The sequence below is a fragment of the Dipteris shenzhenensis genome, chromosome 28, assembly GCF_047967505.1.
Source record: "Dipteris shenzhenensis isolate YYH24624 ecotype China chromosome 28, Dip_SZ_1.0, whole genome shotgun sequence".
Classification (NCBI taxonomy): domain Eukaryota; kingdom Viridiplantae; phylum Streptophyta; class Polypodiopsida; order Gleicheniales; family Dipteridaceae; genus Dipteris; species Dipteris shenzhenensis.
Window position 1 is genome coordinate 41,616,739 of NC_141623.1, and position 17,536 is coordinate 41,634,274.

General features: G+C 43.8%; 1 protein-coding gene across 3 annotated transcripts in view; it reads left to right on the forward strand.

Moving 5' to 3' along the window:
• Positions 1-17,536, forward strand: part of SFC (ARF GTPase-activating protein) — a 95,266-nt gene that overhangs the window by 45,079 nt on the left and 32,651 nt on the right. For all 3 annotated transcript variants that reach the window (XM_087399983.1, XM_087399985.1, XM_087399984.1), the window contains exon 3: positions 11,729-11,829. In XM_087399983.1, the coding sequence (XP_087256109.1) occupies positions 11,729-11,829 (101 nt within the window). The remainder of the gene's footprint in view (positions 1-11,728; positions 11,830-17,536) is intronic.

Here is a 17,536-nt window from a genome sequence, read left to right on the forward strand (position 1 = left end):
CTGACTATCAGTGAGAATTGGAGAAGGACCCTCCAGTGACAGATAAAGATAAGCAAATAGACGTCGCAGCCAGACACATTCAACTGTTGCTGTGAAAGCTGCCCTGTACTCAGCTTCACATGATGAGGTAGCCACTGTAGATTGTTTCTTTCTCAGCCAGGAAATGCAAGCTTTACCCAAAAAGAAACAAATGCCACTAGTGGACTGCCTAGTGTCATAATCACCAGCCCAATTTGAATCACTGTGGGCATGCATCTACAAGTCAACCCCCCTGGAAATAATAAGCAAAAAGACTTCATGCCTTGTAAATAACGGAAGATGCGCTTAACTGCCTGCCAATGCATAGTTTTTGGGTTGTGCATATACCTGCTCACCTGAGATACTGCAAACTGAATATCAGGTCTAGTGTTGCAGAGATATATGAGGCATCCAACAGCCTGACTGTAAAATGTGGCATCAACTAATTCTCCTGCATCATTCATTGTGAGTTTCAGCCCCGGCACCATAGGAGTGGCTATGGGCTTACAATCATGCATGTTAAATCTGTCTAAGAGTTTTTGCACATACTTGGACTGAGACATAACAGTGCCACGTCTCTCTTGAGAGAACTGGATCCCCAAATAAAAGTGAAGCAGCCCCAAATCTGACATGTCAAAGTTGGTCTGCAAATCAGCTTTGAAATCTGCAATATTATCTTCATTGGACCCTGTGAGCAGTAAGTCATCGACATAAAGAAGGATGACTAAAATTTCCCCCCCATCCATCTTGATGTAGAGGGTGCTCTCAGTAGGACTATTGTGCAGCCCCTTGCTGGTCAAAAAGGCATGAATCTTGGCATACCATGCACGAGGGGCGTGTTTCAGCCCATACAAAGCTTTGTTTAGCTTGCATACCTGAAGTGCATTTGCTGTAATTTCAAACCCTGGAGGTTGTTTGACATAAACCTCTTCCAACAAGTCTCCGTTTAGGAAGGCTGTTTTAATGTCCAACGGATGAACATTCCACTCAAAATGTGTAGCCTTTGTAATAACAGATCGGATGGTGGTCATCCGGGATGTAGGAGTAAAAGTCTCCTCATAATCTATGCCCTTATGCTATTCTGAAAAACAGGGTACAGGCGTTAGAAGCTGTGGAGGTACAGATTAAATTTTTGGCAGATGAGTATCAAGTTGTATTAGAAGGTATTTTTATGTCAGGGGATGAAATTGAAGAAATGCAGGGAAAAATTCAGTTTGACAATACATCGTTTCTGGAATCAAGTCAAAGAAAATTTGAAGCGTTTGACTGCTAGGCCAACAACTTATTTCATAGCCTTTAGCAACTGGCCTTGCCTTGTATCTGTCAATGGAGCCATCTGGCTTCCGTTTCACCTTGAAAACCTATCGTGTACCAATGGCATGTTTACCTGGTGGCAAGTCTACGACATCCCAAGTCTGATTTTTCTTAATGGACTGCAACTCATCGTGCATGGCATTCATCCAATGCACATTGTCCTTTGCTTCTTCGAATGTTGCAGGCTCCTCCTCATCGAGAAGAGTACCTGGATATGCTGATTCAACTGAATTAGCACCTTTCATGTGCCTTGCTGCACTGCGAGTCCTGCCAGGTAATGGAGCATCAATCTTACTCTCCCTGAGAGTCTGTAACAGCCAGTTTGGGATTGTTTTTGCTGCATGTATATCTGCAATGTCTTACTGAACTACTTGTTCCACTGTCTGTGGAGGTGGCAAGACATCCTGTGGCTGAACTGGAGCATCGGGAGGTGGCTGTAAATTCTGATTTGCATCAGAAATATCAGCAGGGGAACCCAAGGCAATTGGTAGCATCCCCTAAAAAACATCCTCTGAAGAAGAAGGCATATGAAATTCAGCCTGAGTGTGAGCTGAATTTTCTGCAAATATCACTTCTCTACTGACAATGATCTTGCATGTAGCAAGATTGTAGAGACGGTACCCCTTGCTTTCTGCACTGTACCCAACAAATATGCACTTAATTGCCTTATCTGAAAACATATGCCGAAATTCAACTGGCACATGAGCATATGCAAGGCATCCAAAGACTCGGAAATGATCCACTGAAGGCTTTCTCCCATTCTAGACCTCATAGGGAGTTTTTGTTTTCAAAGCCTTAGTGGGAGCCCGATTTAAGATGTAGTTGGCACACATTAGACCTTCAAGCCAGAATTTGTGAGGCATGTGTTTGCTTTTCAGCATACATCTGTCCATCTCCATAATAGTTCTTTTTTGCCTCTCAGCTTTGCCATTTTGCTGAGGGGTCAGCCTCACTGTGAGCTGATGCACAATACCCTTGCCTTTCAGAAAAGCATCAAAATCTGCAGACAAGTATTCCCCACCTCTATCTGTGCGCAATGTCTGTATCTTGAGTCTGGTTTCATTTTCAACCATGGCTGAAAAGTGTTTAAACACCATGAACACTTCTGATTTGCGCTTCAGTCCAAAAACCCAAGTGAAATTGGAGTAATCATCAATAAAAGTAACAAAGTAGAGATGACCACCCAATGATGGAATCCTCATAGGACCACAGACATCACTGTGTATAAGCTGTAATTTCCGGACAGCTTTAATTGAACCATCCTTTTTGAAGGGGAATCTATGCATCTTTCCTGAAATGCACCCTTCACAGGCATGTGGAGGAGGTATCTCAAGAGGTGGCAATGCATCAACCATAGAGTGCTTCTGAAGCGTCATCAAGCTATTGTAATGCATGTGGCCATATCGGGCATGCCATAATTCTGCATTCTGTATGGCAGCAGTAGGAGTAGAAACTGCAAGAGCATGGGCTGCTCTTTTCTCAAAAAGATCAAGCTGAAAAAGCCCACGCAGCAGAGTACCAGATAATCTCAAGGCATAATCATTTTCTCTGTCCCAAACAGCACATTTGTCATCCTCAAAGATGACCTGAAATCCAGCCCTGTTAAGAGTGGACACTGAAAGGAGATTCTTGGTGATACCAGGCACATACAAGACATCTGAAAGTCTGAAAACTGAGCCATCAATGGCAGTAAGCTCAACTTCTCCTGTACCATGTACTGAATATGACGAGCTGTTGGCACAAGTGACTTTCTTACCAACAGGAGGTGGATGCAAGGAAGTAAAGAGACACTTCCTAGAAGTGATATGCTTGGATGCACCGCTGTCAAAATACCAAGTATTCAGTGTTTCATGGACACTGAAAGCTGATGCATCCGTGGAAGGATCATAACTGCAAGTCAAAAAGGCATATGTATCATCATTACAAGTGGCTGTACTATCCCGAGCATCTGGAACAGCCAGCCTAGAATCTGAAATGCAAGATAAAAAGGCATAATCTTGTCCAACAAAGTTTGCAGCAACATCCCCACTGTCAGATGAATGAGGAGCTGAATCTGAAATAGCCATACCGGAGCTGTTTTTCTTCTCTTTTGCAAGCCTTTTCCTGCATTCTGCAATGTGATGACCTGGCTTTTTGCAGTAATGACAAAAACCCTTCTTCTTGGGCGGGCTGGCTTGCATCATTTTTAGCCTTTTGTGAAGGCTGTCTTGACCCACTGGAAGGCTGATTTACTGATGTCTTTGCCTGTCCCTTTGTTTTTGACTTGAACTTTGAGAGCATAGCTTGTTCACCTGCACGTGAAGCCAAGTTTTTCCTGGTCTGCTCTTCCTGAAGCAGAAGCCCTATCAACTCATGAAAAGTGAGAGGATTTGCACCCCCCCTCAATGATAAGTTCAGCGAGGTATGAAAGCTGAGATAAGACTCAGGAAGAGAATTCAGAGTGGTGGTAATCATCTCTGAATCAGGAATAATCTCATCAATGTTCAATAATTGCTCTCTGAGATCCTGTAGCTTTGTGAGGTGGATTGACATGGAGTCACCCTCTTCCATATGTGTATTACTTAACTCTCTTTTCAAGAAAGATACCCTTGCATCATTCCGGGCTGCATACATGCTTTCTAAAATATCCCACGCTGCCTTCGAGGTCTTACACGACCGGATATGCGGAATGATAAATCTTTTCACTGAAAGAGCGATGTATGACAAAGCTGAGGCATCCCGTGAATCCCATCTTTTCTGCTCTGGAGTAGTGACTATAGCTGCACCACCAACTTGTCCTGCAGTTGCATCCTGTGCACGACCTCTTCCACCTCCTTGCTGAGGAGGGGTATTAGGTGCTATACCTGCTGGTCGGATCTCACCCCATTCACATAATCCCATAAATTGCGAGAAATGAGAATATTGCGTACCATAAAACTCCAGAGGGAGTAGTTGGTACCATCCAACTTGTCTTCCTGTGAAAGACCACCGAACTGGAAATCATTCTGATTTTGCTGGGCCATATCTGAGAAAGAGATTTTAACAGATACAAAACTGAATTCCCTTACTGGGAATGAAATGCACAACTCCCAAAAAACACAGCCAAGCACTGGCTGTAAATGCAACTCAGATTTCTGCACTTGCACTGTCAGAAATCTGTCCAAGCATAAAAAACTCTCCAGAATCTGCCACAAGTGCTGCACAACACTTCAAGAAAGGCAGTATGAACTGAAATCTCCAAAATTGCTCTCCCAACACAAAAGCCCAAAAATAGGCCTGAAATTGCAACCAGAAAGGGGCAAATTGATCAAAAGCCACAAATGTTGCAAGAATTGCGCTCTGTCTGCAAAAGCCCCAAATTTCACTGCGAAATTGCAGTGTAATCACAAAATCCTTAAATTTCTGCAAGAAATTGTATTGCAAAACTGAAAACCCCAAATTTCGAGCTTGAAATTGCAACCAGAAAGGGGAAAAAGCACAGAAAGCCCCAAATTTTGCAATTTCAGCAGAAAGCCCCAAATTTTTGGCTAACCCTCTGAATCTGCCTGCAATGTCTGCTTCACAAGAAACTATGAACCCGAAAGTACCGAAATGACTGCAAATGTCTGCACAAATACCACCAGATCTGCAAATGTTGCAGAAGAATTGCAAGAATGCCTACCAAGGATCACCAAGAATGCCTACCAAGGATCCACGGATTTGCAGGTACAGATCTGCAGGTATGGATTTTTGTGACTGGACTGTACAGTCGTGGACTGTACGGTCGTACGGAGACACACGTGCGGACGAGCAGGTACGGATGTACGGACAAGCAGATCGTACGATCGTAGGTACGGACGACGAGATTGCAGGTACGATTGGTACGGAAGCAGGTACGCGTATGTACGTACGACGAACTGATTGCAAGTACAACTGGTACGGAAGCAGGTATGGCAGGTACGCGTATGTATGTACGGCGAACTGATTGCATGTGCGAGCAGATACAGCACGTACGATAGGTACGGCGATGATGCAGGGTACGGTAGGTACAGCGATGATGCAGGGTACGATAGGTACGGCGATGATGTAGGTAAGGTTCTTACGACGCTGATGCAGGTAAGGTACGGGTACTACAGTACTGACAGCGACTGCTGTACGGCGTGCAGTACAGAAGTTGTACGTCGAACGTACGGAAGCAGGTAGATGTTGGGCTGGAGCTGGAGGCAGAGAGCAAGAGCTGAAGGGAGTAGGGAGCACGGAGCTCTTGAACCCGCTCTGATACCAAATGTGAGAATAGGGAGAGAGGGAGAGAGCAAGAGAGTGAGCTGAGAGCTGAAAGCTTAGTTGCAATAGAAGAGTGTAAGAGTGTACAATTGAAAAGGTGAGAGATAAGGTTTTGTCCTAGTGACAAAACCTTAGTAGTCACTAACCATAGTTAGTGGACTAACTGCAGTTAGGGGGAAAAACCTCTTAAAGAGGGAAAAGTCACTGCTGAATTATATCTATAATTCTAACATCCCTAGGCAACGTGCTGGGCTCTCTTGGAAACAAGCTGGTTATTTTCTGATAGCCAGTTGTTTCTCCCTTCCTTAGCTCCTTTTGGTAGCTGAGTTGTATGGTGTTTTTCAAGCATTAATAGAAGCTTCCTTTTTTTGGGGGGAAAAAATAAGTGTTTGCACGATCAAGATGGTTGGTCAATCAAATGCCTGAAGGGCTTAGAATGGGGGGCTTGAGGAGCCTTCTCTATTCCCTCGAACCACACCAAGCATGTGGAATTAAAACATTCCCTCCAAGAATATGCCAAAAAAAAGTCTTGAATGTCCCATTTATTAGAAACAAAAAAGCTGTATGATCAAAACAAGCCTTGAATGTTCCATTTATTAGAGACAAAAAAGTTTCAAATTATAGTTTATAACTGGTTGTCCCAAATTGGCCATGGAGACCTGACCCACGTACAAAAATCAAGGCAATTTGGAAAGATCCTTACGAGATGCACGTGGTCCAAATATTTCAATGTTTGGAAAAATTGATAGCAGCTATGTGAGTTTGGAGATTGATCCTTGGACCCTATGCATTAGGGGTGGTTGTTATGTGATGTTTGCCGAATGCAAACATGAATCTCTTGCATTGCAAGCATCAGGAAAGTACTTAAAAGAAGTTGCTGTTTGCCTATGATGAGCTAGCCTTGCATAATGTGGCATTTAAGTCATAGTTTTTGAAGGCCGGAAACCAATTATCTTTGGAAGGAGATGATCAAGTGCCAGTTACAGTGTCACAGCTTATGTGGCCACAAAGGAGGAGCTGGCTTTTTGGCTCAAGTCAAAACTATGCGTCGTGGGTTTCTTCATCAGGTCAAGATTGCTGATGTCCCCAAAATTGGGCAATCCCTGCTCCCCGATCTCCACCTTCTGTCATCGTTTTATGCACTCTTTTAAAGTAGCCATCATTTGAACATTTATTGGGCCTTCAGAGTTTGGCAGGAGTACAATTTGTATCAATGAAAGCATTCTTTATCATTTTATAATGTGAAATGGGTCCAGCAAGGCATGAGATGTAAAACCAATACTTCATGTGTGATATTGATGTCATGGTCAACTGAATAATCATAAAGAAACTCTTTGGCTCATGGCTGAAGGTGTTTCCGACTTGAAAATAGGATTGTAAAGCTGACTACCTGTAAACCCTGTTTTTCTTAGCTCCATATTAAATCGAAAGAGATTATGCTTTGCAAATGCCAAGATGTCTAGCTGGTAATCTCTTAGGATTTGGCTAACTTTTGGAGATCATTGTGAACACCTCACAAACTGTTAAACTCTGTGAAATGACAAAAATAAGGGTAATTTAGTAGGCAGGATCAATTTTTCAACCTGCCAGGTCTCCCTACTGTAATCTTGTATTCGTGAAGCCAGTGCCTGTTAGAATAAAGGATATCAACCTAAACCAGACCTTTGTGGTGGAGTATGGTTGCAAAAGGTCTCACAACTCTTCCCCATCTCCACAAGTTGGGCACAAATATGATAGCTCTTATCTGGTAATAGAGCAGCAAATATAGAACAAATTATTGTGCTACCACTTGTAGACTGCAAGTACAGAACACTGCGAAAGACTTCCAGCAAAATGCTGGAGTATGGATGTGACCCTGGAGGCGGAAAACTGTGGCTAGGTGCTGCCTCTTGAACTGCTGCCTACTCCTCTCCTGCATGCCTTGGTATAAGGATTCTGTGTGACTGAGGATTGAAGGTCAAAGGCCCTCTTTTTTTTGGCTAGAGGGAGGGTGGCTGATCCAGCCCATAGTAGGGGCTGTTCTCTACCCCAAATCCTTTCCAAACAGCGCACCATAAGGTCCTGCTGATTCTTCTGCCTCTGTTCAGCCTTAATTCCAGGTCCGTACAGCCTGCAGAACCCCTCCGTACACATGCTGATGTCACCATACCTGTTCTGTACTGCTGCTGATGTCATCGCTCTTTCCATGCAGCCCTTGCTTGCTGGAAACCCTGCACAGATCTCTCCCTTCCAAGCATGGACAGCCTGCTTCAGATTTTCCCTCCATAGTGGCTTATCTTTACCAGGTACTTCCCTTTCTCTGCTGCCCACATGGCAGCCCCATGAAACCATTCTATTGTCCTATGGTCCACCTCCCCGATTTACTTGTCATTTTGGGGCTCACAGGTGGGGAGGCGACCAACCCTAATTCAACACGTATAAGCATCTTTCGTAAATGTCCTTATCTGGTGATAGCTTGTTCTTAAATCAATCTTCGTGAAATACTTAGCTTCATAGAGACGATCAATGAGAACATCCTTATGAGATAATGGTATTTGTTCTTGATGATCAGTTTGTCTAGACCTTTACAGTCCACACCACATAGACGTGTCTTTCTTCTTAACCAAAAGCACTGGTGCACCCTATAGTGACTTACTGGCTCACACTTGACCCAATCGGAGGTAACCGTGAAGTAGTTGCACAGCTTCATCCTCCTCACTTGAACTACATCTACATACTCAAATGTAACCCGATTCCCTCGGATCAGTTGAGACTCGGGTGGATCATCACTCCAAGACTCTTAACTAATCAAGCCAGTCACCTCAATCACTTGAATGTACGCTTCTGCCAGCTGATTCTTATCACAGAAATACTCAGCAACAGGTAGTCCATCGGCACATTGCTCACCATCATTGAAGCATCAATGTGGGCAGCCATAGCCATGGCAAAAGTATCACTATTCAAGAAATCACCATTAAAAGACTTGAACAGTGAACTTTTTTGCTATTTTTTGGTAGAGCAAACTTACTTTCATCATTATCGCATGCGAGAGAAATGCTTCATATGTGTGTCCATATCTGAACACGGTCAAATGTGTTTATCCGAACATGGTGAATTATTATTATTAATTGGAGGTCTTTTGTATCTTCCCCAGAGCTCTTTCCTCCTCAGAGCCATAGTTGCACGAAACGGCCGTTTCTTGGCTGGAAACGGAAACGGCGAAACGGAAACGGCGTTTCTTGAAGAAACGCCGTTTCGTAAAACCTGTTTTTGCCCTAAATCCCAAAAGTTGTGATTTCGCTGCCTGGCTCCATTTTTCGCCGCCTCCCGCCGATCGCACTCCTCCTGTGCATCCTTGCTGCTCTCTCCACCTTCTCTAAGCTCTCTCCATCCCTCCATCCTTTGCTCTTGGACTCTCCATCCCGTTTTCCTCGGACCTCCATCCTTCTCTCTCCATCCTCTTCATCCTTTGCTCCATCTTCTCCATCCTGCAAAAGCTGCAGCTTGGCAGCCTGCTCTCCATCCCTCCATCCTTCTTCTCTCCATCCTCTCTTTAATCTTACCTGTAACCTCTCCATCCTCCTTCACTTCTACCTCTAGGCTCTGATCCTCCAGGCTCCTTCCACCTCTCCATCCTCTTTTACCTCTGAGCTCTCCATCCTCCTTCTACCTCTCCATCCTTTCTCACTTGTGACCTCTCCATCCTCCTTCTCACCTCTCCATCCTCCTCAATGCCGAGAGATGCTTATTGGGTCCATGTCTCCCTCCTAGATAGTTATAAAGGAGGCACTGGCTCCAAGAAGTATGAATGATGCATTGATGCTTGAAGGCTGAAGCTTCCAGTCTAGATAATTGTATTATGTATGATTTGCAAATTGCACTCTATTGATAATTATATTATGTATAAAAAATAAAATTCTATACATAAATTGTATCATATTGCCGTTTCTTCCGTTTCCGTTTCGGCGGGGCCCGGAAACTCCGTTTCTTCCGTTTCTTCCGTTTCCGTTTCGGCTGGTAACTATGCTCAGAGCACTTTAGTGTAGTGCCTTGAGAATGCATGTAGTTACCTTTGAAGGTCGCATGTGATTGGCAAGCACTAGTAGGCATTGAAACAATTCTTAGTTCCAGATGTAGGATGTTTGCATGGGTATATTTAGCTGTCCAAATACTACTTTTTTAAAGCTAGATTTGGCTTTTTTTGGAGTGAGAGTTCTAGCTAAAAAGAAGTTAAATTATGCTTTTAGAAAAGCTACGCAGATTTATATTGGCTGGATAAATATAGATGGCTTGTATGGAGGTAGTAGTGTCGAAATACAGCACCTTAAAAACTACCTGTGTTATTGTTGCAGAACTCAAGTGTGCAAGAAGTACTAGTGAAGTGATAGTACATTACTTTGAGGGCTAACCCTAAAACCCAAGCCCGGTCAACCCATGGGACAAAATTTTAGCTTTTAAGGCCTGACTTCATGCTAATGAACGAATAGTGCACGAAGTGCACACTAGCACACAAACTAGCCTACAAGGCTATACCAGGGGGGCAAAATAAAACCCATCAAACCCCCCTCCATGGTATGGGCAAAGAACTCTGGAAACGTCTCAAAGATACAAGGAACTAATGCCATGGTTGCACATGTTTATGCAATAGGATATAGCAACCTATGGCAGTACAAGGATCGCAGAATCACGTAACAAATGGAATCGAGTGTAAAGCTGGACGAAAAGCTTCAAACTTGGGTCGTGGAAGCGCCTTGGTGCCACACTATCTTGTGTCGGAACATAAGACAAGTGAATATCCCTTGCGAACAGTCTCTCTTTGACATAGTGAAATGCACAGGTCAGCAAATGTTTTGGGACCCGAGGGGCATGGGAATAAGGCTGGATATGGGCAGACCTGCCCGGGCCAGTGGCAGCCTGCCACGTGGCCAGGCAGGGCCAAAGACCAGAAATGGAGCCCTAGGTTGGGGATTTATAGGCTGAACAGGGGGGTCAGCTGGCTGGACAGCAGGAGTCGGCCTTTCAGTCGATTGATTTGGGAGGGCTTCTGCCCTATAAAAGGGAGGCCCCTTGGCCTCATTTCACCATCACTTGGAGCAGCAATCCAAGAGCAGGAAAGAGCAGCAGGAGGACCACCCTTAGGCCCATACACAGGAGGAGAAGGTGACCTAGGTCCTAGAGAGGCTGGAGACTTAACTCAATGAGCTGCCCACCTAGGTTGACGTTCCGAACAACAAGGTGCAAGAGATCCTTTGGACGGAGAGTCTACATAAGCTCAGTGGAGCATGCGAGCTTAGATATCTAGAGGTGCTAGACATATAGTAGGAGAACGTTTTGGTATTGTATCTTGTCCAGTTTGTGGACAAACGAAAATATATAAGAGTTGCTTTTATATTGTCTTTGAGTATAGTCTATTTGCTAGTTGGCACACACATGAATGGTTGTGAAGTACACTCACTTGATGAAGCTTGATTTCATAGTGAAACCCTTCCATGTGTAATTCCCGAGCTATTTATCAGTCTTCCGCTGCGGGATACCCTCTCATAGGATTTCATTTTCTAACATGGTATCTGTAGCCTTTCTATGGGCTATCCATAGGTGCCACTCATTCCTTGGTATGTGCCATGTAGGCCTAGTTACAGTTAGTTAGGTTAGTTGATACAGTTAGTATATGTACCACTTAGGACAGTTAGGACACCTAGTCCAGTTAGGGCTTTTAGCCCTAGGATTTTGTTATGCTGGCCTTGTGCTCACTGCTATGTACTGCCTAAGTTAAGCAACGTTTGTGGCTCTGTAATTGTAATGTAAAAGGATAGATGGATGGTCTCTGCTCATGTTCATTTGAAGTAGAGGTTGGAGATCAGTTTGATTGAAATATTATTTTATGTAACTTAGTATATGTACCACTTAGGACAGTTAGGACACCTAGTCCAGTTAGGGCTTTTAGCCCTAGGATTTTGTTATGCTGGCCTTGTGGGCCTTGTGCTCACTGCTATGTACTGCCTAAGTTAAGCAACGTTTGTCGTTCTGTAATTGTAATGTAAAAGGATACATGGATGGTCTCTGCTCATGTTCATTTGAAGTAGAGGTTGGAGATCAGTTTGATTGAAATGTTATTTTATGTAAGTTGTCTATGCTCTCATTACATTTTTTTTCCATGTTTGCAACCAAATTACAGGGAAGAGCTTGGAGAGGCATATGACGGGGACATTGCATTTGCAAGTGCCTTGGAAAGTTTTGGAGGAGGTCATGATGATCCTATCAGTGTGGCTGTTGGAGGTTATTCTTTCTTTGTCAGCTACTTCTAAATTTTTCTATGCCATTATAAGTTGATATTGTTTTATAAATTGCTTTGCATAATGTGAATATACTTGTGAGTCGAGTCACTGCAATGCTTGCGACCATATATCTTGGGATTTTGAGATTAGAATATAGAAGGATGAACCAGCTGCCATTTCAGTAACAGGAGATTGATATGTTATTTTCTGTAATACTATTTCCTGTTTTTATGAGTCCTTTAATAGAAATCATGTTATGTATTAAAGTTTGGGCAATTCTTGGACTCTTTTGCTAATGAATTTATTTTAATCCTAGGGGAACGGGTGGTTTTGTGGATCTCATGCCATTGAGCTAGTCCTTTTAATGTGGTCTAGCACTGTGTTGGGCCTAGCACGGACTATCAGTGGTGTCACATATAGGGAAAATGTACACATAATTTAAACATCATCAGGTTGTATCTTTTGTCAAATGCTGCACATCTTATTAAGTTTGACATAGCTTAGGTTTATGCATGCGCAATTTTCCTTGCCTTAGAACTTGGTAGCAATTCTATTTCCATCTATGGTAGACCTCTAGTGTGTAGTCTTGTCAAATGCATCTCGAAGCAAAAGTGCATCTAGAAGCGGAGGTTGCATACCAAAAGACTGTTTACCTCTCTCTCCCAATGCCGTGGACAACATAGGTGGTATACCATGGGGAGAGGGAGTACCTGATAGTTATTGGCATATATTTCCACCCGTGGGAGACATATTTTGACTTCTATTGGGGGAGTGCTATGCCAACCTGAGGCAACTCCAGGCACACTCGGGTTGTTGTGGTAAACGAACCAACAGTGTTCATGGGAGCACCAATCAATGTTCGTCCTAGAAAAGATGGCTCCATTTGCAAGGGTGTGGAGAGCTATAAACTGGATGGGGGCATCAAGTTTGACAAGAGGGGGCTCAGAGGTGCAGGGAATGTGTCCTTAGCGTGAGGTAATCCCCATACCAGGGAACAAACTACTCAACTGAAACGGCCTGAAGGATTGAAATCCAAAATTGCGTTGAGCATCTGCCATAAAACCTCTGCTTGGTCCGGGGCGTTTTGGCTGTCAGAATGATTTTCATGGTGGAGTACATGCTGCTTGCCTTTGTTCTGTAATGCATGTGTGGCAACTTGTTTTAACTGTGGGTCAATCTACTGTGAGATCTATTGACGAAGTTGGTGCCGCAAATGTAGAAACGTACCTTGAAGCATGGGGACGCCTCAAGGATTGTGCTTGCATATCTACAAATGTAGGGGATATGGGCGGAGTAGGAACATCTGTGCCACCAGTGGGTGATCTCTCTATAAAATGCCCTCGCTCATGCTGAGCAGCCTCAGATAGTGGATCACTACCAGATAACGACTCTTCAAAACAAGGCAGACACTTGAGTTCCATATTGAGTTGCCAAAGGAAATTAGAAGGTCTAATTTGGCTGGCTTCCTACAAGAAGGTCTCAATTTGACACAGACGACTGCCTCACAATATCGATGGAGAGGCTCAATGGTTGATGATGAGGCTGTGAGACGGGGCTGAGGTGGGCTTAATCGGGATCGGAAAACATCTTGAAAGCGGTTTTGAAAGGCTTTTCAAGTGTTGGAATGGTCACCTCCCCATTTGTAAGCCCCCATATGAGGAGAGCGTGGGGGAGGGAGACCTAGGGCAGAAGATGCCCAGAGAAGAGAGAGGGAGGGGGCTGCCACGGGCAGCACCTCACAGCCAATAGAGGAGGATCCCTGAAGGAACAGTACGGGACAGCAGCGTCTCTAAGTACGGGTGATGACGCGTGGCTGTACGGGACTGTGCAGATCCTTGGAGGTGCGATGACATCAGCAGGGTGTGCCGACCTGTACGGCTGCAGTACGGCTGCATGGCGGGGGTCTGTGGGCAGGTATGAAGCCTGCATGAGCGTCTCCAGTAGCAACAAAAGGGCAGCCTAGAAGCAGCCCAAAAGGGCCTGGCCAGGGCCCTTAAATAGGGTCTGAAGAAAAGCCCCAACCAGGTCGGTTTTACAGACTTGGGGGGGGGGGCAGACTGGTCGCCCCAAAAAGACCAGCCAGTCGGCCCATTTAGGGCTGGCTGGTCGGTTGGTTCAAGGGGGCCTTGAGCCCTATAAAAGGAGAGGCCCTAGGCCTCATTTCACATCCAACTATCCAGCAAGAATAAGAAGTTTGTGATTCCACACCCCACACACACACTCAGTGTGAGCTCTTGGGCATTACTATCAGTCTTCTGCTGTGCGTACCCTCTGTGGGGTCATTTCTAACAGGGAGGGGAGGGGGGACCCTAAGTCACTTTAAGGCAGTTAGGATAGTAAGAACACCGTTACTAGGACAGCAACACCGTTACTAGGATAGCTAGGACAAATAAGAATTTTCTACCCAACCCCAAGTTAAATGTACCTAGCCCTAGCCAACCTAATCCAAGCTGAGTTACGTGCACTGCACCCAGCCCAACAAGAGTCAACCTTAGCTAGTCAAAGGTATCCCAAGCTAACTTAACCCAAGCTTAACTGTACAGAATCCCAAACTAACCTAACCAAAGCAAAGCTAACCATAGTTCAAAAAGGATCTGAAGTGTGGCATGCCACGGGGAATCCAAAAGCACTAGCTAGTTTTGAAAGGTGTTTTTTGACAAAATTGGTACCCTTGTTCGACAACAGAAATTTACAACTAGTTGGCTTTTGACGTTCTGAAGTGTTATGTGGTAGATTCATAGACTCGATGGGAGTAATTTCTTCCATCGAGTCTATGAATTGGTATAGGGAATTTGGACAACAGTTACTAACAACATGGGCGATGCATCCAATATTCCATTGGATTAATCCTTATTTGGGCCTGGCACTGATAGTAATTCCGGATGTGAAGCGGCCTGAGATTGTTGATGAAGCGGAGGTGGTCAAGCCCTAGTTTACTTCCTCGCTTCAAAAATGTTACTTGTAATTGTAAGCGCTTGTACATAGCCAAATTTAAGCACTGAGGCTGCTACATTGCACCATGGGTCAAAGATGACTTCTTTGCTGATTATCCTGGCCTCCTTTGAGCATGTAAGGAGGTTTTCCACTTGCCCTAGTTCTAATAGTAGAAGGTGATCAGGGGCATCTGCAGCCCATGGCATGTGTTTCTTGTGCTCACATATTGTCTCAATGTGGATTGCACAGTTCCCTCTTGTTCTTGAGATTCTTCCATTGCGTACACCATGCATTTTACATATTTCTGGTGCGTGGATTCTGTGCATGGTATCAGAGCCATTGTTCTCAGTTAATGGTATGGTTGCGATTCTCTAATACTGCTTTAGCACACATCTTGTGCTCAATATATGCCAATGCGTTATGCCATCAAATTGATACTTTTGTCAAGTTTCAAAATATGATCATATTTGACATCCAGTCAACTAGAGTTTCAAATAGCACAGATAACCTGAGCAAATAAAGGTCAACCAATAACCATTATCATTCAAGGACACATCCCAATACGTTGTGCCAATCATTATTTTCTTTTATGTATTGAAACGTTACAAGAGACTTTTACTCATCAGTCCGCTAATTTATTACATGAACTACTAGTTGCTTGCATTTAACATATCACTTGCTTTGTTAAATTGTTTGAAGTTGAACAAAGTCACAAAGGTCACCATGTTGCTGGCCACCTGCTCTAATGCTATCGATATACCTTGACATTCCTTGTCATCATCTTGGTGCTTTAATCGACGTTTTTGTAGACTTTTTGTGACTGACCAAAGGCTGAGTTCAAGCTATCAAACCAACATATGCAGAAAGTATTTGGTGAATTAGTGGTTCGTTTGAAAAAAGGATCGACCAACTCATCCTTGTTTGCCAAATGGTCAGACGAGTACGCACGTTCGGTTCAAATTATATTTTCAACACTAGCTTAGTGTCAATTGATTTTTCATACATCACAGTCTCATCCAACATTCTTATCATTTGCATATCATGCCTCTTTCCAACGAGCTGCTCGTCAAATTGTTCTTTAGTGATAAAAATAATCAAAGACAGACTGAAAGCTCAAAGCTGAATTTACAATCACTTATTCCATGGAGCTTCGCGATATAGTGCAGAGAAAGAGAAGAGAGAAGCACCACGTGCAACACTAGGGCCCAGATACTCTTGAATGAATTTGGGAGGCCTTGGGCCTTTCTTGTATAGACTAGGTCTAGCAGAAAGCTAGGGCTTGCTTTCTAAAAGCTACTTTTACATAAAAGCCAAGATTTTAGGCTTTCTTTTTAAATTTGGTGCTTTTGGCGTCTTTTTATCTCGTGGGCCCTCCTTTTAAAGAGGTGCCCCTTTGTCCATGCTTTTAGGCCTCGTGGGACCTACTTTTTGTGCTTTTCTCCCCTAGTCCCTGTTGGGCGTTCCCACAGTTCTCTTTTACCAGTGCAAAGCAAAAGTAAAACAAAGCTTATTCTAGTTAACCAAAGTCAACTTGCTTGACCATCGTCAATGCAATAGAGAGTACCAATTTGGTGACATCCCCTTGGCTTCTAATTAGCTGTCATCAATTGAAAAGATTCTTGCTACAGCTGTAAAGTGAGGATCTCCTCTCTTGGCATCAATTGCCTAAAAGTTTTGGTACTTGGCAAGATACTTGCAGATAATCTTGCCTTGGGGTGCTTTTCTTCTCTGTGCTGTATGTTGTTTGTTCTAGTTAGAGGATCTCTTCCACCTTAGGTGGCTCTTGGAATCTAGTAACTTCCTGTGTTTTAGCTCATAAACAAGAGTGCCCCACTTTCTCGAGTAAGAATCATGTCACAATTGGTGCGCCTCACCCTCTAGCACTTGATTTGATGCGCCTCACCTTGATTTACAGATGTGTGCTACCCTTGGACCATTTCCACCAAGGAAAGTGGAAATCCTATGCTCGATACCAGTGAAACCAATCGTGGTTCTTTCCCGTAACAAAATAGATAGAAAATCTTTGCGATATAAATAATCAAATGCAGACTGAATGCTCAAAGCTGAATTTACAATCACTTATCCCATAGAGCTTCGCGACAGAGCGTGAGGAAAGAGAAGAGAGAAGCACCATGCGTAACACTAGGGATCAGACATAAGGGCTGGATTCCCCCCCCCTTTTTGCAATAGAAAATACTTTGTACAACTGGCTCTGAGAAGAGCATGAAGATGAGTACAACTCTTGAATGTATCTAGGAGGCACGGGGCCTCTCTTTTATAGACTAGGTTTAGCAAAAGGCTAGGTCTTGCTTTCTAAAAGCTACTTTTACATAAAAGCCAAGCTTTATAGGCTTTCTTTTTAAATTTGGTGAAGTTGGCATCTTTTTTATCTCGTGGGCCCTCCTTTTAAAGAGGCGTCCCTTTGTCCATGCTTTTAGGCCCTGTGGGACTTGCTTTTTGTGCTTTCCTCCCAACTCTTGGGTCCTTTTTGCACTCTCTTAGGTCCTACACATTGCAGAACAAGTTCCAACACTTTAACCCATTAGAGGTTAGCGAAATGCATGCATTCCTAGTTCTTGAACTAATCCTAGTCCCTAGTGGGCGTTCCCCCAATTCTCTTTTACCAATGCAAAGCAAAAGTAAAAGAAAGCTTATTCTAGTTAACCAAAGTCAACTTTCTTGACCATCGCCAATGCAATAAAGATTCCTCTTTATGTCTTGGGAGAAGTACCAATTTGGTGGCACCTTTACTTTTATTGGTGAACACTGATCTT